This window comes from Cynocephalus volans, chromosome 4 (genome assembly GCF_027409185.1).
Source record: "Cynocephalus volans isolate mCynVol1 chromosome 4, mCynVol1.pri, whole genome shotgun sequence".
Taxonomy (NCBI): domain Eukaryota; kingdom Metazoa; phylum Chordata; class Mammalia; order Dermoptera; family Cynocephalidae; genus Cynocephalus; species Cynocephalus volans.
Window position 1 is genome coordinate 17,574,948 of NC_084463.1, and position 27,086 is coordinate 17,602,033.

A 27,086-nucleotide genomic window follows, 5' to 3' on the forward strand; every position below is an offset into this window, starting at 1 on the left:
TCCTTGGCCTTGTGTATGGCCGTATTCTCCCTGTGTCCTCACCTGGTCTTTCCTCTGTACATGTCTGTGTCAAATTTCTTCTTCTATACCAATACCAGTCGTGCTGGCTTAGGACCCACCCTGATGACTTCATTTTATCTTCAATTACCTCTTTAAAAACCTTATCTCCAAATACACTCACATTTCTGAAGTATTAGAGGTTAGGACTTCAACATATGAGGTTTGGGGGGATGAACTCAGCCCATAACAATACTTAATAAAGATCTGTGGAATGGGTTAATTAACAAAATGTGTGCTCTGCTGAGATCAGGTGTGGCTTTTGCTTTCAAGGAATCCTTTAGTCTCTTGGCAGTGGACATGTGCTCTTTCCTCTTACTTCTGGGCAGCACTACTGCTTTGAACTCTTGGCATGGAAGTAATCTGGACTCTGTGGATGTTTATTCCCTATGTAGCCCAAGACCCCGAGTTCCACAAGGTGTGTGATGAGTTTGGTTTCCAGTGTCAGAATGGAGTGTGCATCAGTCTCATTTGGAAATGCGATGGGATGGATGATTGTGGAGATTACTCTGACGAAGCCAACTGCGGTAAGATCTTAGAGCTGTCTCCTCGCTTCCTAATCTTCCAATTACAGTGACACCAGTAGTTAAGGCGGGGACACTTGCCAGCGCACTCCCTTGCAGCCTTTGCCTTCTGCTCCTTCCTCAGCAGCAGTTCCCGTCAGTTCTTGAATCCCCACACGAGGAATTGAATCTTGACATGGGAACCTGATATCTAGGAGGTGCTAGTGCTAGGGAAACATTTATTCCATTTCTTCCCCCCCCCCAAGTCGGGACACCACATTATGTGTATTAGGATCATGGTAGGTAAGGAATATGGTAAATGTCATATTCCCCCCTAAAAGTTACAGACCACAATGTAGTAGAGTTATTGTCACCATGGAGTTATCATTGATAGGTTATTTCTTTCATAAAATATAAAATTAAAACTTGAGTGATTATTCTCAGGATATTGAAGTGTAGGTCAGAGAAACATGAGTTGGGGCTGGGAAGGTGGGGTTCTGTTGAATTTGTGGGTGTATTTTTTGTTGTCCCTTGGGCCCGGGAAGCTGCCTGTCTTTCTCTGGTAGGGAAGTGCAGGTTGCCTTGGGACCCGAGGCTTGAGGAGCATGGATATAGTTGGAGCTTTGTGTTAAAATGACTGACGGTGTGGTTGATCTCCCCAGAAAACCCCACAGAAGCCCCAAACTGCTCCCGCTACTTCCAGTTCCGGTGTGAGAATGGCCACTGCATCCCCAACAGGTGGAAATGTGACAGGGAGAATGACTGTGGGGATTGGTCTGATGAAAAGGACTGTGGAGGTAAGAAGGCCAGGGGTCCTGGGCTACTGCACAACCAAGCCACACCAGGGTAGTTCCATTTGTCTGCACAGAATTTAACTTTGTCTCTTTACTGCCTGGTTTACTGCTTAGTTTTTAAACTTTTTGGGAGGGGTGACTCTGAGTTACTTTCTGTCCCCCCCGCCCCATTTTGAAATCAGTGCGATTGGGTTCTCCTGTTTCCAGCGTTACTCATTCTGTATTTTGCAGGGCACGGTGAGGAGTCTAGAGCCTTGCTACTCATGGCGTGGTCTGCAGACAGAGAGCCTCCACATTTCCTTGGAGCTCGTTAGAAATGCAGAATCTCTGACTCCACCCAGACCTATGGAATGAGAATGTGCACTTTAACAAGATCCCTAGGTCCTACATGTGCCATGATGTGCTTGAGAAGCACTGACGTGCTCGTCCTTTTCCTTTCTGGCATTCTCATCTCTGAACTAGGTCTGGGGGTAGTTGTAGCTGAATTAATCAGAAGAGTGATTAGCCTCGGGAGGAGTCTTTTTAGCCACCCTGTGCCTTCTGAGTCACCTGTTTTTTTCATCATCCTTCACGAGACCCTGCGGCAGCAAACTCATCTGAATGTTAGCCCAAATTAAATGTAATAGATAAGGTAAATCTGTTCCCCAAAAGGAAAAGAATATCATCTATTCTGATACCCCATTATAAATGATTTTTAGGTGAGCTATTGTTCAGGACTGTGCCTCTCACTGGCCTTTGTTGGCTGGTGCAGCGAAAATCAGGACATCCACACTAGGCTTGGGACACATTTGGGTCTGGGATCAAGCTTTTTGTAATGAACGCTTTGGGTTTCCTTTTTTGGTGTCTTCCTCAGATTCACATATTCTTCCTTCCCCTACTCCTGGGTCCTCCACATGTCTGCCCAACTACTACCGCTGCGGCAGTGGGGCCTGTGTGATGGACACCTGGGTGTGCGACGGGTACCGAGATTGTGTAGATGGCTCAGACGAGGAAGCCTGCCCCTCTCTTGGTGAGTCCTGGCACCGGCCCTCTCCTGTGGCACTTGTTGTTCTGGAGGAGGACTTCCCGGGGTATGCCCCAGGCACAGGCTGGCTGGGCCCTGTGCCCTGCTGTCTGGAACTCTGCTCTGCATCTGGGCTGCTTCTCACCATCAGTGCACCTCCAGGGCAGGGTGACTTCCAGAGCTTCTCCCCGTATCGCAGACCCATGGGAACTCAGAACCCATGGGAACTCAGAACTGGAGCATTTCATCTGCCCTCTCATTTTCTGGAGGAAAAGGCCAGCCACCCTGCTGTCCACCCCGGCTGCGGATGGGCCCCTTTGCTTCCTTCTTAGTGGGCAGTTACAATTGGAATTATGGGGAGGTTTTCACCTATGTGCATTATTGAACTCTCAGGCCTGTCCTACTATAAGAAGGGCAAGCCCTGCCATCTAGTGGCTGAACAGAGAGAGACAGCTGAAGGTCTGTGCAGTAACCATAGTGCTGGAGGCTGGGGGAGACCTTGAAAGCCCATCCGGCGCGTGCCCTTAACTACAGGCAAATAGGGGAAGATGTTGTGCTCTTTCCTCAACAGGAGTCTGTTTCAAGCTCAGTTATAACAGGAGAATAGACAGTTGTTTGCCATGTTTTGCATAATCCTTTCCTTAGCAAACTTCTACTACAACAGTCTGATTTTCCTCCTCTTCAAACTCGGAGCAGTCACACTCTGCCTTGTATCGCTCCCCTTTTCAATTTGTCTTCTAGTAAGCCACATACTGATGCATAGTCATATCTTCCCCAGCTGTTGGAGCCTTCTGATAACTCCCTTATTGTCCAGGAATAAGTGCCTTGACCTAGCTTTCTAGCCTTGATTTTTATCACTTTCTTCATGTACCTTGTGTTTCAGCAGAGTGCTGAACATCCAGTTAAAACTATGGAATACACACAATGTATTAAAGTTAATACAGTTGACTCTTAAACAATGCGGGGTGGGGAGGAGGAGGGGGGAGCTGATCCTGCACAGTTGAAATCCAGGTATAACTGCTGAATCCAGAGCCCCAAGGGGGTAGGGAGCCATGTTGTTACTTAAGTAATAGTTAAGTACTTAATAGTCTACTGTTCTGGTAGACTACTTAGCTGTTTGGTTAGGTTTGTCATGCATTCATGCCTACCACCAAATTCCCAAATTTTTCAATATATTGAAAAAAATCTATGTATAAGTGGACCTGTGTGATTCAAACCCATGTTGTTCAAGGGTCAAACGTAACTGCTTTTTTGATTTGTTTGTTTGCTTGGGCTATTTTGTACCGTTTGCCAATGTTTTTCACCTTTTGGTAGCCTTTCAGTATAACTTGCCTTGAGGTCACCATGTGCAGTGATTTATTAGGCCCAGTTTTTCACTTGGAGACATCTCTTCTATCGACTTGGATTCTCCTCTGGCTGATTATTATCTAGGCCTGCTGTATGTCTGTTATCTTGGGGCTTTCACTGCCTCCTGGGAATTCTCTTTGCCTTCCTCCTGATTTAGATTCCTTGTTTCCTGGATCTTGTGTTTTGCTTTTTCTTGGTCCCCTCCCTTGTTTTGGTGGAGCATACCCTGCAGTAGGTTGGTCAGGTGAGTGTGATGATGCACTGGCCAAGGACGCAGTGATAACAGCTCTCGATGTGTTTGTCTCTAAACTTCTGCTGCTATAGTTTGTACTGGTGGCCCTCTGTGTCTGGGCACATTTGTCTTCTGGGATGTTGCTCACTGTTACCATCCTAAGGATTCATGTTTCCCTCCTCTTGTGCGGGAGCTCCTATTTTCTGTATCTCAGTTTTTCTCATTTTTAGCTCAGTCCCGTGGTTTGCTAGGGCATATTTTCTAGAGAGCTTCTGAAAAGGGTATGTGGGAATTATATTTCAGGTCTTGCTTGTCTGAAAGCGTTTTCATTCTGTCTTCAGACTTGATTGATAGTTGGCATGGGTTTGGAATGCTAGGTTGTAAATAATCTTCCTTTAGAATTTTGAAGGCATTGCTCCACTGTCTTTGAGCAGCTCTTGGGAAATCTAAAGCCTTTTTGATCTGATAATTTGCATGTAACCTGTTTTGTAACTCTCTGAAGCTTGTAGTCTTCCCTTTGTCTCCAGTGTTTTGAAATTAAATAATGATGTGCTTTGATATGGGTCCCTTTTTATCCAACATGGTAGACTATTGTGGGCTCTTTTATTCTGGACATTTAGGTATTTTAATTCTAGGAATTTTTCTTAAAATATTTAATTAATGATATTTTCATCCCTGTTTTCTCTTTTATCCTGGAACTCTTGTAATTCGTATATTGAATCTCCTGATCTGGTCCATTCATTCATTCATTTATTATTTATTTGTTTATGGAATCTTTTCAATTTTTCCCATCTCTTTATCTTTTTTCCCCCACTTTTTGAGAGATTAATTCAATTTATCTTGCAATTCTGCTACTGATTTTTTTCATTTTATTTGAAGAGAATTTTAATTTTTAGTACTGTTCCTTTTTTATGGCATCTCATTCTTTTTACATGGGTATATATGTATATATGTGTATATACATGCTTACTTTCTGAGTATATTAAGGATGTTTATTTTTGAAGCTTTCTTGCAAAAATCTCTGTTTCCTCCAAATGGCCTTTGTTCGTTTATTTGTTTTGGTTTTTATGTCTTATGTTAAAGGTTTTCCTTAGGTGATCCTTGGTTCCTGCCTGTGTTTAAGGCCAGGAACTAAAATGCAGCTAAACAGTTCTAAACACATAGGTGGGCTTGTCAACTTTGCGTTTCATAGCTGGGCTGTTTGCTGGCAGAACTCTTGAACTTGGTTACTTTAGGGTTAGTCTCTGAGGCTGGTCAGTTTTCCCAGAGAAGATTCTTACAATCTTCTGCCTGGACAATAAAGATCTCACTGCAAGTGTTCTCAGGGGAGAAGATGGGGGTCTTCACACTCAGCTACCTGTAGGTTTAAACCCCCACCTCTTTATTTTTTTTCAGTAGGATATTCTTGTTCTCAACTTTGCCTATCCAAATAACCATTTGTTTTTACCCTCTCCAAATAACAGCCCTCCATTCTTCTACTGAGGTGATGTACAGGGTGGTTGTCTTGTGGGGCTGGCGTGGTGGGGGATGTAGGGAATGTAGCCGCTTCTTAAACATCATTGAATCAATTCTCTTATTTCAGCTTCCCCACTCTTCACTCCCAGTTAAGAGATACCAGTTTCTGAGTTTTTTGAGGATTGCGTGATGTTGATCTTGTTGGTTCTTGGCTTTCTCCTCTGACAGTTTAGGGTAGGATACAACCTTCTCTGGTCTCTTTAGACCCCACGGTCTGTCTGCTTTCCAGTTCCCCAAGTGTTTTGCTTTTGTCTCCTTTCCTGTCATCCATGTCCTTGTGAGTTTAGGTTTTTAAAAATATCTTGACTGTGGCTTTAGTGGGGTCCTGTGAGGGAGCAAAATTAGATGTCTGTGTCCAGTCTGCTGTCTTTATCAGAGCTCATCTCTATCTTCAGGTCCCCTGGTAGTTCCTAAAGCATTGTAATCTCTCAACACATTGGTTGCTGTTACTGGCCAGCTCCCTCAATACTAAAAAGTGAATTTAAAAAATCTTTTTTTTAGTAAATGTCACTGCTGCCTCCACTCCCACCCAGCTTGGGCGATGTGACCGATTCGAATTCGAGTGCCACCAACCGAAGAAGTGCATCCCCAACTGGAAGCGCTGTGATGGCCATTGGGATTGCCAGGACGGCGAGGACGAGGCCAGCTGCCGTGAGTAGTCCGAGAGTATGTCCCCCCAGGCAGATTTCCAGAGAGGGTGACTTTCCCTGGCTTGCGCTTCAGTTCTGGATGGCACACACCCCTGTGTGTGGGTCTGTGCACTTCTGTGTTACCATGTTTTTATAATATTCTCCATAATAGCTTTGCCACATGGACCCATATCATTGTGGTAGTCACATTCTTTTTAATAAGTTGCGTGTTAAGTACCAGGAGCTTGTCTGATAAAAATACTTTCTGAATGACTGAGAAGAATATGTTAAATAGGCTTTTTTGTAAACATGTTTAGCTCTTTAAAACACCTGTGGGTTAAGCCTTAATCTTTTTTTATGTGTGTTCATTCTTCTGGAAGTATTTAGGGCGTACCTACTAGGCATAGAGACTGTGTTAGTGGAGGGATCACCTCCAGCACCCCATTAAGAAAATTCATTCTTAGCCCTTAGGGTTGTTCTGTTTGGAAAGATAGGATAGAGACATCTAAACCACATGGGGAATAATGACACAGCAGTCTGAGCCCAGTGTGCGATGACGCATGCATTGTATACATGTTGCAGTTGGCAGTTTTCAAACATAGTGTGTCCTGGTTCCTACTCCCTTGAGTACCCAGGGAGGGCCCTTGGAGATGGTGATGGAGGGAGATACTGGTTTTTGCAAGCTGACTGAAGTCCACAGAATCAGCGCAGAGGGAGTGTGCTACTGAGTGACTGTCACGAGGCAGGGAGTGACAGCAGGCAGCCTGGAGGTTAGACACAAAGATAAGGTCATGCGTTTGATTCTTGTGTCATCCGGTTAGCACTTTTTGGTCCCTGGCTCTACACTGACGCCACCTCTGGCCTGATTGGTAATACTATAATGGACTGGGGAGGGTGTGGCCAGAACGGTGCCCGTCCAGCCCTCCACCAACACGCCTCTCTGGTGACCGCTGCCTGTGGTCAGGGCTGCCTACTTTGCAAGGTATCCCCTCCATCCGTTCACCTAGTGACTTCAGACAACACATGTACTAGCCAATCACATACCTCTTATTTCCTTGCTTGTCTTGATTTCTGCTCCGGTGACTATAGAAGAGTCTCTGCTGAGAACCTGTTCCAGCCCTAACTCCAAGGAGCAAGTGCCTTCGTTTCTCTTCTTTGATCCCTGTTCTGGTCTCATTTTTTCCTCTTAAAATAAAGACTTCCTAAACAAATGGAAAAACTGAGCCTCAAATGGAACCCTCCCAAGTTTTACCATTTAGAGATGGAAAAGAGTCTAAGGCAGAGAGGGTTAGTCATCTCTTAATTCTTCCAATTTAGTAGTTATGAAATTTATGTGGTTTAGAAGGATCACATGGTAAGTGCTTCTTAGAAATATAAAATTGGTGGTTTCATCTGAGACCAGGGGTGCTTGGGAAGCCACACTTCCTAAAAGTGCCCTGTCTGACTCTTAGCATGAGATGTGTTTGGCAAATACTGCTCTGTTTTAAATATTCTCTCAGCAAGGCTCAGAGAGAAAGGAAGGAGAGCCAATCTGCTGTCCCTTGCCTGTCTGTGGCACTGTTCTCTACGGGGTGCCTGACTGGGCTCCTGGAGAGTCATGGTTAAGAGGGAAGGGTATGTGTCCAGTAACATCTTTAGCCTAGTTGGACAGATATTTGTTGGCATGTGTGATGTGACAGACATTGATCAGGTGGCCGGGGATACAAATTCTAGCAGGAGGAATGTCAAGCCGGAAGTTCTGATGCAGTATAGCATTGGTAGTAATAGAAGTACATTCAAGGAGCCAGCATAGTTCAGAGGTGGACCTGGTCAACTTCCTGGAGAGGAGGGAGCTGGTCAGGAATAGCGTCCCAGCTGATGATGCCTGAGAGGGTTTTCATGGAGAATGGTGGGGCAGGATGGTGGATGAGGGGCATCCTGTGTACAGGGGACAGCATGTACCCCCAGAGGCTCAGGGGCATAAGAAAGCAGGACTGTAGAGTGGCTGTGGGTGGGACAAAAAGTGAATGCAGAGAGGTGGGCCGGGGACTTGGGTAGGGCTGCCATGCTTGGACTTTGTCCTCCTGGTCATAGGGAGCCATTGAAGATATTAGGGAGGGGGCATTTATACTTTAGATCACTTGGACTTCATCATGGGGGATGGATCAGTAGGAGGGGAGGGGAGATTGGAGGCCACACGCCGGTTAGGAGGCCAGTGTGATGGGGCCGTGAAGGTGAAAAAGGAAGAATGGCATCTTGGTGTATTGGAGGTAATGTTAACAGCAGCCAGTGATTCCTTGGCCATGGGGATCAGGAAGGAGGAATGAGGGTTTTTACTGTGGATGACCGGGTGAATACTGATGCTATCAGCTAAGGTGGGGAATGCTGATGATGAGGATTTGCAGGTTTCTCTGAGGGAGGCGCCTCTGGACAACAGTAGGTTCATTGATTGACGCTGGAGTCTAAGGTGGTGTGAGGCATCCCGGTAGAAAGTTACAAGGATAGATCAGAAAGTGTAGGAGGCATTTGCTTCTTTTTCATTTTGCATCATCAGTTGTCCTTGGTAGTGATCTTCTCCCTTTAACCTCTCTTTTGAGTCTTTGCCAGTTTTCACACTTCCTCGTTCCTTATTGTATTAGTCTGTTTCTGTGGCTTATAACAAAATACTTTCAACTGAGTGATTTATAAAGAAAAACGAAATTTATTGCTTACAGTTTCTGAGTCTGGTAGTACAAAGTCCATGTGGTGGTGGTGACAGTGACCCAGGGGTCTCACATTGCAAGATGATGGAAGCAGAGGGAGCAGAGAGAGAGACATTTCCTCATGCACTGTCCGTTTAAAGCCCTCAGAACCATGTCCCTGACCACCATTTTTAATCCATCCACTACTGCAGGGTCCTACAATACAATCACCTCTTCAAGGCTCCACCTTTCAATTACCGTATTAGGATTTCCCACCCTCCTAACAGTCACAGTGGGACCTAAGTTTCTAATACATAAAATTTGGGGGACACAATTCAATCTTCAGGGAGTTTTGGGGGGACATAATCCAGTCCACCACACTTATGATGACCTTTATAGTTTCAGACTTTTAGAGATAAAATTTAATAGGTCCTTTGGTCTTGATATGCTCTGACTTGAGAGAAAAATTATCTTGGCCAAGTCCTTAACTTGAAATATGAAACTAATTTTTTTCCCGCAATGTATAGATTTTTCTCCCATCATTTACTTTTTCTACAGGGGTCCCAGGACCCCCATCATTCATGCTTACTTTCATCTCCATGAATGTCACTCTGCTTTTGTTTTTGCTGCCTGAGGAGCCTTTCTTTGTCTAAAAGTCAGGGAATTTGATAAGTTGCTGCCTAGGAGTCTTTTTTCAAGAAATACCCTTTGAATCTTTCTACTTCTTCAATTTTCAAGCAAGGATGATTTTTTTTTTGCTTGTTTTTTAGTTTAGGAAAATTGTAAGGAATCTCTCATTATTAAACTTCTATATCTGAAATCAGGAATTAAATAGATTCAGATGCATTTTTGAAATGAATCCCTCTCAGTTAAGTACTTGCTACTTGTTATCTGGAACTCAGGAACCAATAAGATTTGGATAATTTGGTATCTCTTGACACTGTATATAAATCCATATAAATAAATAAATCCATATAATCAAATAAATAACTAAAATTCAGATAGTGAGTAATATATTTATTTCCTTGATAAACATTTCTATATTACGTCTCTGTCTTATTTCTTTATCACTTCTATAATTTGTAAGGTTGAGCTTTTTTGTTTATTTTCAATATTAGTAAGAGTTTTGCACTATTGTGTGTTTTGGATTTGCCAATGAAGTTTGTTTTTAATATCAAGTTTTAATATCAATTCTCCTGCTGTGCAAGATTTTTTTTTTTTAAGTTCTTCAGTGTTCAGCAGGGTACTGTAGCCTTGGCTAAACCTTAACAGATCCTTTCTTCTCATTCTGTTGCCCTATATATTTCTTTCATTATTATGCCTGTTTGCTTTCTTGCTCTTTTTGGCTGTTTTATTTTTCCCTTTGATTTATCATAAGCAATCTTCTTCAGGCTGCTTCTACTGTGCTCTTTATAATTGCTTTTGTAATATTTTCCAGTGCTTCTTTTTTTTTTTTTTTTTGTCTTTTTCGTGCCGGCACTCAGCCAGTGAGTGCACCGGCCAGTCCTATATAGAATCCGAACCCGCGGTGGGAGCGTCGCTGTACTCCCAGCACCACACTCTCCCGAGTGCACCACGGGCTCGGCCCTCCAGTGCTTCTTAAGTGACCCTATCCTGTTTAAAATGTCATTAATGACTTAGGTGAAAACTTGGAAGGCATGCTTGTCATACCTGCAAGTAATACAAAGTCGACAAGATAGCTTATGTTCTGGTGAAATAATCAGGATCCACAAAAGGAAACTGACATTTGGTGATGGGTTTAAATGGCCATTCATCATTGTCAAGTAAATCGTATATTCATTCATTTAATTATCAAAATAACCTGTGATTTTGGTATTATCCCCATTTTAGAGATAGGAAAATTAAGGTTTAAAGAGGATCACTAAGTCAGTAACAGACTGAGATACTTATATAGGTTTTTCTTGTGCAAAATTATGATCTTTTTGTCTTGCCATGTTGGAAGTTCTTAGGAATACACCAAAACGAACACAGAGAAGTTAAATAGGGATTAGTGTAAAACTCTACACCTATATTGAAAGAATGGACAAATGGATCCCTGGGACGTTAAAATAACAGGGCATCTTGACAAAGGAATGTCCAAGCCAAATAAGCAACCACACATTAAGATGAACATTAAAAATAATTAACAAAGAGGAAAAGAAACCGGACCTCCCTCCTGGGCCATATTAATTGATTAATTGGCATTCTTTAAATCTATGTTTTCAGCCTGTTTCATATCTGTCTTACAAGGATGTTGCTTAGTTAAGGGTCTTAAAATCAAGATGTGCTATATTCACAATTTTCCTCAATCCATTCATCTGATAGCCTTATCAAAAAATGCAATGAGATTAGCGTGGCATGATTCTTTTTAGAGAAGATGGCCCCCGTAAGACCACTACATTCTAAGTGTCCATTAATCATCTGTTTAATAATCAGTTTAAGGATTTTTAGAGATTAATGACAACCTTATTCCCAGATTCTAAAACCTATCTTTTATTGCTTTTAGAATTTTGAGACATGTTCGATAAAGAAACCTCAAACATCAGTAACTGAGCCGTTTGATTATATTTTACCATGTTCTTACCAAGTGGAATACTCTGTGAGGAGGGTTTTGGTATTTCTCAGAACAATCCCCTTATGAGCAGAGTCCTTCCCGGACTATCCTGCATAAAATGGTGTAATTACCGCCCCCAACTTACCATTACTCTTTTTTTTTTTTTTTTTGCTTTTGTAGCTCTTATCACTGTCTGAAATACGTATTTGTTTGTTTACCTGTTTTCAGTTTCTCTCAATAGAAAATAAGTTGTATGAGGATAGGTCCTCTGTTTTATATATCACCATATTCTTAGCATCGGAACAGTACCTGAGTCACAGTAGGACCTCCATGAGTTTTCACTGCATGGTTGAATTAGGTCTTGGGCTCCTGAGACTATTACACTAGTAGTTCTCAAACCTTTTTAAAAAATTCTCTAGTATACTTTCATCCCCCACATCCCCTGTCCACCTCTCCAAGGTGAACCAATTTCAGCTCAGCATGTAATAGAATTCTGTAATACAGTAATTTTCCTGGAGATGGGAGATTGTAGTTTGTAAAAAGCCTCGTAAGTGGTTTTGATAGTTCCCTTCTCCCATTGAGAATTACTGTATTAAAGGGCTCTTTTTTTAATGAGTACCAAACCAAATCTGTACCTCCGTTCTAGAGACTCATGCAATTAATCTTAATTCTTCCTTCACATGAAAATTCATCAGTTGAGAACAGTTGTCATAGCATTCCACACCCCCTCTCATAACCTTCTGCTCAATCCTTGTATCTTTTTATATCTAGGAAAATAAGTCTGGATCCTTTGTCCATTCCTCTTGACCATCTTGGTTGCTCTCATGTGAACATTATCCAGTTTCTCTACCTACATCTCAAAGTGTGGTTCTCATCAGTAGATGTAGTGTTTCAGATAGAAAACAGGATTGCCTCTTTCTTGTTCTAGAACAGAGGTTCTCAACCCTGGCCAATTCTGATGAATTATGTGGAGCTTGCAAATATTACTCACGATCAGTTCCGTGTTTCTGCTGCAGTAGGTTTGGGTCAAGTCCTAGGAATCTGTGTTTTACAAGTTCCCCAGAAGACTCTGTTAAGAGTTACTATCGAGGATCCTTTACTCGCAGATTACTACAGTGGTTTAGTAGTCTCTTTGATAATTTCTTCTAGTATGGGTATCCTGGAATAGGATTTTGAGGGTGTGATTAAATGAATTTATTTAAACTATTTCAGATCAAATCCCCCCCCCCCCCCAACCTGGGGTACATGCATGGTTCATAATATTGATGATGAGATTGTGTAGTTATTGGATGAAAAATTGTGTATATTTGTGCATGGGGTGGGGAGCAAGAGCTAGGAGGGTTTTCATTCCTTAAAACCCAACGGAGAAATCATAGTTTGAACTCAGGAAATCAAGGTAGAATTCCCAACATAAGAGCTGGACAAATACAGAGGTTAGAGTATGTATTCATTTTCTATGGCCACTGTAACAAATTACCACAAACTTTGTGTCTTGGAAACAACACACATTTATTTTCTTACAGTTCTGTAGGTCAGAAGTCTGACACAGGTCTCACTGGGCTAAAACCAAGGTGTAACAGGGCTGCTGCCTCTGGAGGCTCTAGAGGAAAATCTGTGTCCTTGCCTTTTCCAGCTTCTAGGGAACACCTATGTTCCTTGGCTCATGGCCCCTACCTTCATGGTCAAAGCCAGCAACATTGCATCTTTCTGATGCTGCTTCTGCTTTCACATCTTTCTCTGACTACAGCCAGGAAAGGGTCTCTACTTTTAAGGATCCATGTGAGTAGATTGGGCTGACCTGGTGATCCAGGCTGAGCTCCCTGCGTTAGCATCCTTAAATTAATCACATGTGCAAAGTCCTTTTTGGCAGGTAAGGTAACATACATAAGGTAGCATTTTAACAGGTTCCAGGAATTAGAATGTGGACATCTTTGGCTTGGAGGAGCAAGATTAACTGTATACCTTACTCACTGGTGGGACTGGGTTTCTGGTATAGCCTTCCTCTTCCAGGATTGGGCAGACAGGTGTGAGTGTCTCTAATGAAGGCCTGGAGCGTGTGCTCCTGGGCCTGGTCCAGATCCCCCTGGGGCAGCAGATTTAGCTTTTATAATCGTTCTCTTCTTTCCTCTTTTCAGGATCATTTGCAATTATATTGTCATTGCTTCCTTTTTAGAGCCTCCCATGCAGTTTAAATCTCCTTTCAGAACCAGAGAGAACATCCAATTTTGGTTAATATTCTAGCCATAGAGTTGTATGATTCTTAACTTACCAATGCTCTTTATTTAAATTATTTCATTTTCTGTGAAAATACTTTGAAAATCTCTACAATTAAAAACACTACATAAAGTGGGCATGCCTCAGTATTATTGTGATTTATCGCGTTATTATTTGTATTACTCAAAACAGAAATCACAGCTTTATTCTAGACTGCAAACTTATAATAGTAACAGAATAATTAGTAGTTCTGTAGAGTAATAGCTACAATTTGTTGATGCCTGCTAGGAGCCAGGCACTCTTCCAGGTGCTTGATCTCATTAGATCTGTGCAGACACAACAGTGATGGGATTGCTACTCCAGTTTTATATAGGGGAACTGAACTTGGGTCATATGATGCAGTTTGCTCATGCAGAGCCAGGATTCAAACTCTAGTTTGATTCCAGAGTTCTTGCTCTTCCTGAGGGTAGGTTCCGATTGATAGCATTAAATAAGATGGTACCACAGTGACGGTGTAGAATCTGCCACTCCTCATGCCAGAGGCGTATTTTGAAGCACAACCTGATTAATTTGAAAAATTCAAACTACTTTTCTTGAACTTGATAAACCTGGTCCACCCTTTAGGACAGTGTGGCCCCTCCCTGTGGGTCTGAGCAGGTTCTTTGTGTTCCAGCCACACACAGCACCTTGACCTGCACGAGCAGGGAGTTCAAGTGTGAAGACGGCGAGGCCTGTGTCGTGCTCTCAGAGCGCTGCGATGGCTTCCTGGACTGCTCGGATGAGAGCGACGAGAAGGCCTGCAGCGGTGAGTGTCGCCCGAGCCCCCCTGCGGGGATCTCTAGCTAGCACCCTTTTGAACTCTTCTTCAATCTGAAAATTAGACGGATTTGTGTGTGTGCAGGTGGGGTGAGGTGCAGCCAGACTGATGTAACTTCCAGCCACCTCCTCCGTGTTAGTGAAGTGCTGGTCTTAGTTTGTTTCCCACGGACTTCTCGCCTCGTGCTGATGTGCCGTGGCTGTCACGGAGCCTCAAGCTGCTGGGGAGTTAACCCAGTCTTTCTCTGGACTGCATTTAGTAATGGATCCTGCTCTGACACTGTCCTTGGACTTACAGAATCCTCTACTGAGAAACAGGTTAAATTGCCATAGGCAGGAAGGAGGCGAAATGCAAGGAGAAATACTATGACTGGAAATTGAGGAGACCCTAGGAAAGGTTGTGTAGGGAGGTCTCTAGTGCATTTTCTGGGATGTCTTTTCAGGTAATGATTGTAGCCTGACAATCTAGATCACAGTAGTTCTGCCTAAAAGCAGGGCACCTCTTAGGTCCTTTGAAATCCAAGGACTTGAAAGATAACAACTTTTTTTGACTTTTTGCCATTTGTCTCTCTAGATGAGTTAACTGTATACAAAGTACAGAATCTTCAGTGGACAGCTGACTTCTCTGGGGATGTAACTTTGACCTGGCAGCGGCCCAAAAAAATGCCCTCCTCTTCTTGTGTGTATAACGTCTACTACAGGTGGGTCCCATCTTTGCCACTGGAGAAGAAAATGGTGTCTTCATTGCCATTGGATGTTTTATAAATTCTCTTGTGGTGTGCACGGTGTGGCTCTTTATTAACTGAGGCAACATCTAGCCCCCACCACCCTCCGTGCTGCTTTGATGGGACAATATCTTTATTCTTTTGCCAGGGTTGTTGGAGAGAGCATTTGGAAGACTCTGGAGACCCACAGCAATAAAACAAATACTGTTTTAAAAGTCTTGAAACCAGATACCACATATCAGGTTAAAGTACAGGTTCAGTGTCTGAGCAAGGCACACAACACCAATGACTTTGTGACCCTGAGGACTCCAGAAGGATGTGAGTGTTACAGTTTATTTTTATGGCATATATAGGACCTTATGTGGGATTTTGAGACAGTTTTCTCAAGGATGCTCAGGTGTGTGGGAACATATGTACATGTGCCTTACATGTACAGAAGTGTTGTGGCTAAATTTTGTGGTCTTGCCCGAGTTGTTGGACATTTATTCTCCTTATTATGTCAGAGAATGTTCTTGTGCTTTAAGAAGTTAATTTCAGATTCTCTTCACCAATGTCTTCTTTTGCATTTCTCGTCTAGTTTTCTCTTCCTTCCTTCTCTAGTTATTTCCTAGTACTTAGGAGCTCATCGTCATTAAAATATGAGACATGTCAGCAGTTTTGTGGCTAAGCTTTTAAGAAATTTGCCAAACTCATGTGTCTAAGAGAGTTCCCTGCTTCAAAGCAGTTGACAGAGGTGACAGTCTGCTTGAATGTCATCCTTTTCCTTTGCCTGAAATACCTTGAATATGTGAGACTAAACTCATTAAGGAGTCTGCTTTTAAGGTGATCACATTTATTTTGATATAGGATTTCTGTGATGTTAGAAAATTAGCCTTATTCCTTAGTAGTCATGCCCAAGTAGTCATGTTTTGTTGTAGGAGAAGTCGAGGCAACAGGGGCTGTCCTTGACAATTAAGGTCCCAGCATTGAAGTCCCAGGGCCAGTGGTAACTCTGCCTGCCCAAGGGATTCCATCCTGCAGGGCTTGTGAGCTACAGATTTATATCACACCAAGCCATGACCTAATGTGCGGACGGCACACCTTGCCTTCTGGAAGAATTTTGTCGATGTGAAGGCCCAGCTCACAGCCTTTCTAGTGGAGAGGTCCCAGTACTGGTTCTACATTCTTTCTTGTCTTTGTTTGAAGCTCAGGAAAACTCCTTTGGTTGGCCAGTAGGCAAATGGTTTTTAACCTCTGGTTGACTCTCCTGTAGTGCCTGACGCCCCTCGAAATCTCCAGCTGTCACTCTACAGGGAAGCAGAGGGTGTGATTGTGGGCCACTGGACTCCTCCCATCCACACCCACGGCCTCATTCGTGAGTACATTGTAAGTATCTTACAGGATTTGGCATGTGTCTGGGTGCTAGGAGATTTCTGAGTGTTCTGTGTGACTAGGAAATGATGTGTTGTAACCTTGTGAATAATGACTCATCCAATAGAACATTTTGTGACCCTCCTTCCCCTCTCTCCTTCCTCCTTGTGGCGGGGAGGTGTTAGAGTCCTGCAGACCTTTGGTTTCCTTTTACTTATATGTTTTCTTCTCACTTCAGGTAGAATACAGCAGGAGTGGTTCCAAGATATGGGCCTCCCAGAGGGCTGCTAGTAACTTTACAGAAATAAAGAACTTATTGGTCAACGCTCTGTACACCGTCAGGGTGAGTGTTAACATCCTTTCCAGCATCTGGGCAGTCTTAGAAGTTAGCAAGATGATTGCCATTTCATGAGCACTTCATGCTTACCTTTATGAGATGAACATTATTAGTCTGCAGAATACCCAAATCCTTGCCCAGGGGGAGGGGGCATAGTTTCTTTCAGTCTCTTCAACTGATGCCACAAAGAACTTGAAATCAGATTTCCCCAGATAATTGAGAATTTGTGGTAATGCAGCTTTACCTGCTTTTAACCCAGATGTTCTGCTAGCTTTCCAGCTCCTATACTTTTGTACCTACCTCTTTTCTGCTTATCTTTAGCTGCAGGGTGATGCAGAGCTGTGAAAAGTGGCACTTATAAAATGATTTCGTGAGGTTCTTATGAAATATATCATTAATACCTTTAGCAGGAAGGAGGTAGATTTTGTGCAAAACATGTTCATTGAGACTATTAAGTGTGCACACTCCAGACACTCCCTTGCACTGATACGGGTTCCTCAATGCCCCCTTTTTATATTTATGTGTACATGTGTTCTGTGGACACACACTCACCCCTGCCCTTTAGAAGAACCTCGACATCTGGCAATTGAGAAATTTAACAGTTGTAGGACTACCATAATTCCCTTTACCCACGCCTCTTCCCTTTGTCTCTTTCCCCTCTTATTTCAGTTGCTGGTGCCTCTGAATATCCTAGATCACTGTGTATATAATTTTTTCCACCCTCATTGCTAAAGTCTCACTCCTTTAGCTCATTCAGAATTCTTGCTGTATGGTGTATTGCCTTTATTTCATACTAATTCACACTCTGATTTGAAAAGGTGGCTGCGGTGACTAGTCGTGGAATAGGAAACTGGAGCGATTCTAAATCGATAACCACCATAAAAGGAAAAGGTAAATGATTCCAGCATTTGCAGATTTAGAGAAGGTAGAAACCCTTTGGAAAGAACTTTAAACATAACTGGAAAATGGAGAAACATAGAATAGGAAACTTCACACAACTTCCTTCTCTCCAACAGACACACATTTCTGGATATCTCCACAGTGCTTTAGATGCAAAGTATTTGGATGACTGTTGAGTGTATTTCTCCTCCTAGAATCGAGCATTTCTTATAATGCACACACACAAAGGGATTTTCAGCCACCATGTCCCTCCCCTTTGTGAGCATGCACAATATCTAAAACAGAAGGAGTTCCTCCTTTTCTCTAAAGATGAAGATGATTTTGTGCATGCTCATTTGTGGTGTTTTTAAAGCACCAGGCTGACACTTGGTATTTCTCCCAGTGGCTCCAACAAACTGTGTAGGTGGTTGTATCTAGCGCTGGAGGAGATATTAGTAAGGACTGATGGTTTGCCAAGGGCTGGGCACTCTGGAGTACTCGCTGCTTTGCATGTATCAGCTCATCTAATCAAATACTCAGAACAACTACAAGAACAGATAAGGAACTGGAAAGAGGTTTGTCACTTGCCCCAAACCACGCAATCAGTAGTGACAGAGCTGGGACTGGATCCCAGTCTGCCTGACTCCCAAGCCTGTGCTCTTAACCACTGTGCCACACGCTTCCCTCTGGGCTGAGATGCACGCGGCCCTCTGGACTGCCCTGCCTGCAGGGGGTGGCTGGCTCGATGTCTTGCATGTGTGCCTCACGAGGGCAGAGAGCTGCTGTTTTTCTCCACTTGGTCGCTGGCATTTAGGAGGAACTAAGGAAATAGTCAATGAATGAGCAAATTGAAGCAGTTAAAATGAAGGGTTCTGGTACACTTTGGGAGATAGATTGCATCGCATCTTCCTGAGTGGTTTTCCTGATCTTAGCCTTGGTACTGGAGGACTTCATTACTGAACTCGTGGATAGTAGAATCAGAAGAGCAGTGTGGCATGGAACATGAATAGGGTATTTTACTTCAACCTGAGCCTGTGAGAAAGAGGCTCTGGGTCATGGAGAGTCACTGTCTGGTCGCCTCTAAAATCTGGAGTCATTGAGATCAGGGCAGGAAGCAGCCAAGCTTAGTGCCACCAGTTTATCTTCAAGGCAGGGTGCTTGCAGGTATTAGAAAGAGCATGCTAAATTCACACTCCCCTAGAGTTTTTGTTGTTTTATCATTTCTCTGTACAAAATCAGGGTCAAAACATACTGACTGTACATACCAAGAAGGGATGGTGGTACGTCAACAAAAAACATGTACCTTGAATTCCGTAGGCACTGGTTACACCTGCATTTGAAAATCTCAGGGGGTGGTTGCTTTTCTTAAACCTCTGTGATTTTGATGAATCTCAGCTACTCACATATGTTTGGCTAGGGAAGTACAGGAGCCTACTGTGTGCTGCATTAGAAAGTATTTGTTGTGAAGTGTCTGTGACCTGGTATCATAAAGACATAGGAAGATGAAGGACAAAGTAGTGTCAGCTGGAGGCACCAGGTTAATTAGTGAATGTAGTAGATTAATAATAGCAGTGAGAAAAGCCTCCATTCATTGAGCACTTCTTGTGTACTAAGCACCGTGCTGCTTGTTTCGCATGAATTGATCTCTTATTAATCTGTACGTAGCCTGTGAGATAAGTATTCTTATCCTCATTTTGTAGCTGAGGAAAGTGGGGTTTGGAGAGGATTGTGACCTTTCCCCGGTCACCATGGTTATGATTCAGGTCAGCTTTACTGTAGCACCTGTGCTGTTTTACTCTTGAGTTGGCTGCCCGAAGCATCTAATTTATTGTGTTTTCCTCAAGCCTGGTTTTATTACATGATCATCTGGAGGGACTCCTCCAGATTTTGACACATCTCTTTTGTCACCAGATCTTATCCACTCATTTGAGTCTCTCTTGCCTTTCATGTATAAGGGGCATATATGCTGAGAGTCTAATATACAAGTTGTCACTTAAATAGCATCTTCTAGATAATATTTATCCCATCGAGCACTTTGAGATTATAGTAGGCTAAGCACTGTCAACTTTCAGCCTGTGGGCAGACCTTCAAAAATGTCCAGCATGATGCTCCTTGGTTGAACTGAAAGGAGTGTTTTCTCCTGCCACTCTCCCCTTGTCCCCTTGACTCAGCTTGAGGTCCAGGCTTTTTGAGAACACCAATTGCTTACTGGTTCTCTGTTCTGCTGTAAGTGAGACTTTATTGGAAAGGGAGAGAGAGGGAATGTTAATAGACTGCTAGGCACTGTACATACATTGTTTTAGTTAACTTTCGCAGCTCTGTGAAGTGTAGATAATATCTTTAGGCTCAGTGAAGATAAGTAACTTGCCCTAGGTTGCACAGCTGTAAAGTGTCAGAACAGGAGTTTGAACTCAGGTTGGCCAGACTCCAGCCACCACGTTCTTCGTTTTGCCATGTGTACATTTACAGTTTATAATTTATCATCCCGTTGTCAGCCTTCAAAAAAGGACTTGACACCTTTAAAGATGGCGCTCATGGTGATCCCTGCACCTTTGAGAACCAGGCTGCAGCTGGGCTGTGTGGGGACATTTACAAAAATGAAACTTTTCTGCTTGACCTGGTTGCCAGGCTAGCTTACTGAGCCAAGATAGTTGTGTGTTCACCAAGCAACTGTGGACCCAACTTCGGCTTCTGGAAAACAGTAGGAAAAGAGATGAGTGAAAACATCCAAAGAAATACCCTTTCTTCTCCAGCTGAACGATTGCTTTGTTGAGTTGAAAACTGTTAAGTCCTACCTTCCTCACTTTTCATCATGTGGTTTTTCTTTTTGAATTCCTTTTTGTTTTCAGTGATTCCACCACCAGATATCCACATTGACAGCTATGATGAAAATTCTCTAAGCTTTACCCTGACCATGGGTAGTGATATCAAGGTAATGTGAAAATTTCAGACTAGCAGTTGGATGGGGCTTTACTTTGTATGGGAACTGATAGGACATAGTAGAGTAAGATTAGGGAAAACGAATGACTTGATCTAGTGAAGATAAAATACCAGGACTAGGTTGGTTCCTTCCCCCATGAAGAACAACTTGAGTCTTCATGTGTAATTATTCTGCCTCAGCCTGGTGCCTTTTTTTCTTTAACCATATAATTAAATGGTTCACAGCTACAGTGTAAATAAAGAGTTGGTGTTAACAGAATATGTATGCCCTGTAATTTTCAGCTTTATTGGATTTCCTGGTGCTAAACGCTAATGCAGAGGTTCCCACAGCGGGAGAGCAACCTTCTTGTGAGAGAATCGGATACCTGGGAAGCATATCTACCTTATATCCACTTATATCCACCCGATATCTTCCTCTTCCAGCACCACCATTCCCTCTGCTTGGCCCACCTGCGTAGCTGACTTCCCCATAGTTACCTGTGTTCCTGTGGTTTCTCAAGCTGAGATCCACTTTCCATAATGTTCTTTCTTGTTTATCTTTTTCTCCTCACATACTCCCCATCCACGAAGGTGTGGTGGGACAAACAGCCTTCAGAGTCCTTGTGCCGTTTACTTCACTACAATTTAGTATCATGCCCATGGCTTCAGAGAGGGTTGATACAAGCAAGGCCTTATATGGTTCTTGTCTACAGGCTTTGGTCTTCAAAACATTTTAATTTTGTTTTTTTGTCCCATATTTAAAGATCTTTAGATCAAATCCTTCTGTGAGCTCAGGTTTTGGAAAAGGTAGTCTTTCCCAATGTATGGATGTATTATTCCTGTTAGACAATGAAATCTAACCAACACCCCATTGTGCTGACCTTTTGGCCTTGGCTGCAAGGGCAACCTGAGCTAAGATTTTTTCCTTGATTACTATAGCCTAATTATCTTTTCAGTTTTTCTTCTTTCTATCTTTATTAATTGGTTCTTGTCCTTTAATTCTGCATTTATTCTTTCGTTTCATTGAATTTATATTTTATATTATCAATGGTCTCATGTTTGTTTTTAGAAGTAGGTAGAGTACAACTATTACTTCATGGTAGCACAACTAGAATGTGCTTAAATCAGAAGAAACCACCCATCCATTGTCTGAAATGTGATACCTAAAGAAACAATAGAAAAGAGGTGCATTTTTAACCCTGTCTTTTGTATTTGGAACATGTTTCTTGGTTCTCGGCAGGTGAATGGCTATGTGGTGAACATTTTCTGGACATTTGACACCCACAAACAAGAGAAGAAAACTTTGAACTTCCGAGGGAGCACATTGTCACACAAAGGTAACACGTTGGAGCCTGACGCCTTCCTGATGGTGTGAGCTTGTGCGGGGTGCTGAGAAGGGGAGGGTGGGTCTTCTCTGGAGGCCATTCTGTGTAGAAAGGTTCCCGTCTATTGAGGACACTATGAATGTGCTCCTGACTCTAGGTAGAGGGATTCAGTGGGTGGCTCCTCAAGCCCCCTTCTAACCTGACGACCTTTAATGGGACTTAGAGGCCAAGAGGAGGAAAAACTGCGAAGAGGCCAGATTAAGTCTCTACAGATGATTTTTGAGTTCCAAAAGAAAGAGCTCCTAGATTTGTCTACCCGTCTGTTTTCTAGCCTGGCTCATGCCTCTTTTGCTGGTGAAAGATAGCACAAGGCCTGGTGTGTGATTGGCATTCAGTAAATATTTGTTAACAGAATGAATGGACAAACACACTGAGGGAGGAAGTGGTCAGTCCCTCTTACATCTGTGGAAACAGTGAGCCTCAACTAAAATTCTTATATCTGAAAATGGGCTTCAGGACAGATTTTAACTTATTTCTAAGACAAAACCTTCAGTGGCAAAAGCTGCCTGTGAATGTTGAGAGTGACACGGGAACTTCTTCCTTTGCCCTTCTTCTAGCCTGTTTGCAGAGTACTTCAATTCAATCATGTTTTTATTCATCCTTGTTACAGTCTTATGAATGGAAACTACAAATGTACTATTATCATCTTTTTTTTTTTTTTGAGATTGAAGGTTAAGTAATTTATCCAAGGAGGTTGTGCAAGAAGAGTAAAAATAACATTGAGCCCCTACTGTGTGCAGGCATTTACCTAGGCATTCTATGCGTGTTATTTTTATAACCCCAATAGTAATTCTGCGAGGCATCCTCATTTTACAGAGGAGAAACTGAAATTCAGAGAGAACTCCCTCAGGAGGTGGCTGAGACAGGGTGGGAACCCACATCTTTCTAATTCTAAAGCCTGTGATCTCATTGCCTCAATGTCTCACCAACAGAAATCGGCAGTCAGGAACGGAAGTCTTATTAGCTGTTGCCTGAAATACATTAAGGGCTAGCTCAATGCTAGGCATCACGTCAAGCACTTTATAAGCATTTTCTTTTTTAATCCCTGCAACTGCCAGCTGCTGTCAGTGCTGTGTATTTTTCTCCATCTTACAAACAAGGAGATAGACTTAGAGAGTTTAAATACTTTACCCAAGGATAGACAATCACCAACGTAGAGTCAGGCCTTGGACCCCACTTCTTCTGATTCCAGAGGCTGTCTTCTCAGCATTTCCTTCCTTTTGTTCACTTCTATTTTAGTCTCTTAATTAGAAAAGAGGGTACATGGTTATTTCAGAAAATGTAGATAACTAAAAAAGTATAATAAAAATTTAAATTGTCTGTAATTCCACTTTTACATTTCTGGTGTCTCCTAATATATTTTTCTATGCATTGATCTCTTTGTATCCTTTTTATAAAATCAGGATAATGCTACATGTAGTTTTGAATTCTGCCCTTTTCTCTTAACATAAACTTGTGAGAGTTTTTCAGTATCATTAAATGTTCTTTGAAATATCATTTAGTGGCTGCAGACTACCTCATGGAATGCAAATCATTTAATTATCACCCTGTCGCTGGACAATTAGATTATGTACAGGTTTTTCTGCTGTAACAAACGCCTTGATGGATATCCTTGTTACACACATTTTTGAGTCCCTCTCTGATTTCATGGGATAACTGGATTGAAGGGTATGATTTTCAAAGCTTTTGTTACACAAGGCCAAATGGCTGTCCAGGATTGTTGTATCAATCTATATATGCAGATGGTCAGCTTTAAGAGAAACTACCCAATTCCCGTGAGTAGCACTACATGTAGTAGTCATCAGTAAATAAATGTTGAATGAATTTGTAAACTAATGAAAGTCCTGTAATTGTGGGACTCACTTAAATTGAGAGATTAGTTAAAAAAAAAAATAGCTTGTATATCTCAATACACAAGTTCTTGACTAATACCCCAGTGTCCTCATAGCATCTCCTTGTCCGTTTTCACAGTTGGCAATCTGACTGCTCATACATCCTATGAGATTTCTGCCTGGGCCAAGACTGACTTGGGAGACAGTCCTCTGGCATTTGAGCATGTCATGACCAGAGGGGTTCGCCCACCTGCTCCTAGCCTCAAAGCTAAGGCTATCAATCAGACTGCCGTGGAGTGCACATGGACTGGCCCCAGGAATGTGGTAAGTCTGCCAGAAAGACCGTCACAAAGAGAGTACGAGCCCTCCCCTGCTGCTAGGCTACTGGACAGCCCCAGGGCTTTCTCTGTCTTGCTGCTGCAATTCAAAAGGATTACTTTTGGAGGCACCTGACATCCCTGGCCCAGCATCTGAGAGGTAGCACCCCATGCCGTTTGTTGTTTAGACCTCGCATGTGTATTGGGTAGTGTATTCCTATGCTTGGGCTCTCACCTAGGCTTGTGGACTTGGTGAGAAGTCAGCAGCAATGACAATGAGTATTGCGTCTGAGTACCTCGTCTCTATCTCCTCTTGCCCTTTCCCATCTTGCGTGATGCCCCTGCCCCCATCAAAGTACCTTGTCCCCACAGATTGCCTTCTTAGACCAGTCCTCCCAAACGCCCCCCCCCCCCCCCGTCCCAACCCCATCTATTCCAGCATCCCTGCCACGTTTGTATTTAGGTCTGTCTTTTTCTTTTGTTTTTGTATATGCATCGTGATTCACTGTGATTAGAATCATGCTTCATTTTGAATCTGGGTTTTTACTTCCCACCCCTCCCCAGTGTGCACTTTCCTTTGCTTTTATATCTGCCTTCCCAGGGTCTTGGCACATTCTCTCCCCTCTTGACTCTGTACCTTGGCTCATGCTCCTTTTCCTCTCTGGAGTCCTTCCCTCCTTCTCCTGTGTAAGCAGATCCTACTCCGTTCTATTTGATGTCTTTCCCTTATTAACCCCCAAAATATTTATAGTTGACACATATAGCATAATGTTTCATTCCGTAAGTCTTTATCCTGTTTGATATTTTATGTCTCTCTTATCTCCCTAACTAGTTTGTAAGTTCCTTGATGGGAAGGATTGTTTTCTGGGTTTTCCAAATGGAAAAGCAGATAGAATTAAATCTGTAATCAGGCCTTAGTCAATCTTTATGATTGATGAGTGGAGGAACCAGTCTATGAGTTGTCTTCTGGGTACCTCCAGTGTGCATTTGGTATAGGGCTGATTTTCAAGGAAATAACCAAGGTTTGCAAGTAATTGTCATGTAAGATCAGTAGTGAAGAAGGGAAGATTAACTAAGCGCCCACTGTGTGCCAGGAACAAGGAAAACCCTTTAAACACATTCTCCCTCTTAATACTTTCATCAGTTCTCCGGGGTAAACATTCCCATTTTGCTCAGAGAGGCTAAGGAATTTGTCAGAGTTGGTGCTGTAGTAAGCAGTAGAGTGAATTTGAGCTCAGGTCTGGCCAGTTTCACAGCCTCTGCTCTTTTCTTGCCTAGAACCCAATGCTGAGGCAGGGACAGCGATTAAAAAGTCTCCAGCTATCCCCTGGACTCCCTTATACTTTTAGGTAGACCCTACTTACAAAGGGACCTTTCTCTAGATTATATACCCAACTCAGAGCGTGACCCCTTGTCATACCCAGCTGTCTTACCAGAGCAGGGCATAGGATACAGATCACTGGAAGGTCCCTTGATTTTAGGATCTCTAATTATGTGCACATTGGAGGAGTAGCCTTGCTGTGCCTCATCCTGGCTCATGCTCTGGTGATACTCATTACAGTCTTCAGAGGTGAGAGATCAAATGGGGCCACCTGCAGGAAGCTCTCACCTTGCTCCTCCTCAGCCACCGAGGATGCTGGCAGCGCTCCTGTAGTTTCCCTCTCCACTGCAAGAACTGTCATCATCTCTGTCTTCTCACTGTTGTTGCCTTGGCATCAGGTTCTGGGGATGGCAAAAAAGCAGAGGCTGTGAAATTAGCTGGACCTTGCTCACGCTCAGTCTACTGCTTATTAGAGTGTCAACTTTGGCAAGTTGCTTCTCATAACGTGGCTCCCATGGCTCTGTGGACCCTTTCCTGTCGATAGCCACCTCACCTGTGGCAGCCACAGGCTTTATCCCCAGTGAGATGGTCCCACTTCTGAGTTCTGAGCCCCCATTCTGGCCACATCTGCCATCTTGTGCTTTATGGCTCTCTTGGTCCGCTATTCCTATTCCATTTGCATTTACTTTCTGACTCCTTTGAGTCCCTAACTCTTCCCTTCCCACCTCCTCCTGATTTATCACCCTCTCGGGCCTCCCTTCCTCTTCCCCATCTGTGCTGTCCCCTCTGCAGTCTTCTGGCTGCTGAGCACACTACTGTAAAATCCCTTTGCCTGTCCCTGATCAGTTCCCTGTCCACTCGCATGGCTCCTCCAGACTCATGCCGTTCTCGTCAGGGCCCTGTCTCGCCTGCTCTTTCACGCTTGCAGAAAATTCTCTTTGATTCTTTCTCACAGAGGAATCTTCCTCAGCTCTTACCCTCTCATTATAAACTCCCTCGGCTTCCACCCCCTGCTGTAACCTTTGTCAAATTCCCCCTTCCCTGCTCCAGACTCCCTCAGTTTCCCACTTGTAGCAGTTAGGATTAGAAATGGCTGCATATAACAGAGAAACTGAAACTAACAGTGGCTTTAAATAGTTTGTTTACCTCCCAATTAACAGAAGTTTGAGTTTAGCAGTCTAGGGCTTCCGCCACAGCAGCAAGGTTTAATCTGGGACCTAGGCTCTACCGTCTCCAGCCTGGAGCATCTGTCTTCAAGATCACCTCCTGGTTGAGGAGGACTCCTGGGGCTACAGCCATGACCTGTATTCTAGCCAGCAGGAGGGCAGGAAGACTGGCTCGTCCCTTCATTGTAATGAGCTCTCCTAGAGCTTCCCACCTAACACTTCACATGTCATTAGCCCCTGGAACCTTGTCACGTGGCATCTCCACACCTCCAGGGAGATGGGAAGTATAGACTTTTTCCCAGGTATCAATTCTCATGAAGAACGCGGGTTCTACTAAGGAAGAAAGGGAGCGTGGGTATGTCCTGTGCAGCTAGCAGTATCTGCCCTTCTTCCCTCCTTCCAAACACTGCTGGAGGTTTTCACACCCACTCTGTAAGCTCCATGGCTTCTCACCCCGCTCAGCACATGCACTCAGCTTCTCACTTCCATGCTGCACAGTGGTAGAATGCCGTTCACTCTTTGGTAAGCCTC

General features: G+C 43.2%; 1 protein-coding gene across 2 annotated transcripts in view; it reads left to right on the forward strand.

Moving 5' to 3' along the window:
• The window catches only part of SORL1 (sortilin related receptor 1), a 159,828-nt gene that overhangs the window by 119,336 nt on the left and 13,406 nt on the right, over positions 1-27,086 (forward strand). For both annotated transcript variants that reach the window (XM_063093193.1, XM_063093194.1), the window contains exons 29-41: positions 453-584; positions 1,223-1,357; positions 2,208-2,363; positions 5,953-6,102; positions 14,182-14,313; positions 14,899-15,025; positions 15,198-15,367; positions 16,302-16,414; positions 16,638-16,742; positions 17,555-17,627; positions 20,465-20,547; positions 21,775-21,871; positions 23,891-24,075. In XM_063093193.1, coding sequence (XP_062949263.1) covers positions 453-584; positions 1,223-1,357; positions 2,208-2,363; positions 5,953-6,102; positions 14,182-14,313; positions 14,899-15,025; positions 15,198-15,367; positions 16,302-16,414; positions 16,638-16,742; positions 17,555-17,627; positions 20,465-20,547; positions 21,775-21,871; positions 23,891-24,075 — 1,658 coding nt within the window. The remainder of the gene's footprint in view (positions 1-452; positions 585-1,222; positions 1,358-2,207; positions 2,364-5,952; positions 6,103-14,181; positions 14,314-14,898; positions 15,026-15,197; positions 15,368-16,301; positions 16,415-16,637; positions 16,743-17,554; positions 17,628-20,464; positions 20,548-21,774; positions 21,872-23,890; positions 24,076-27,086) is intronic.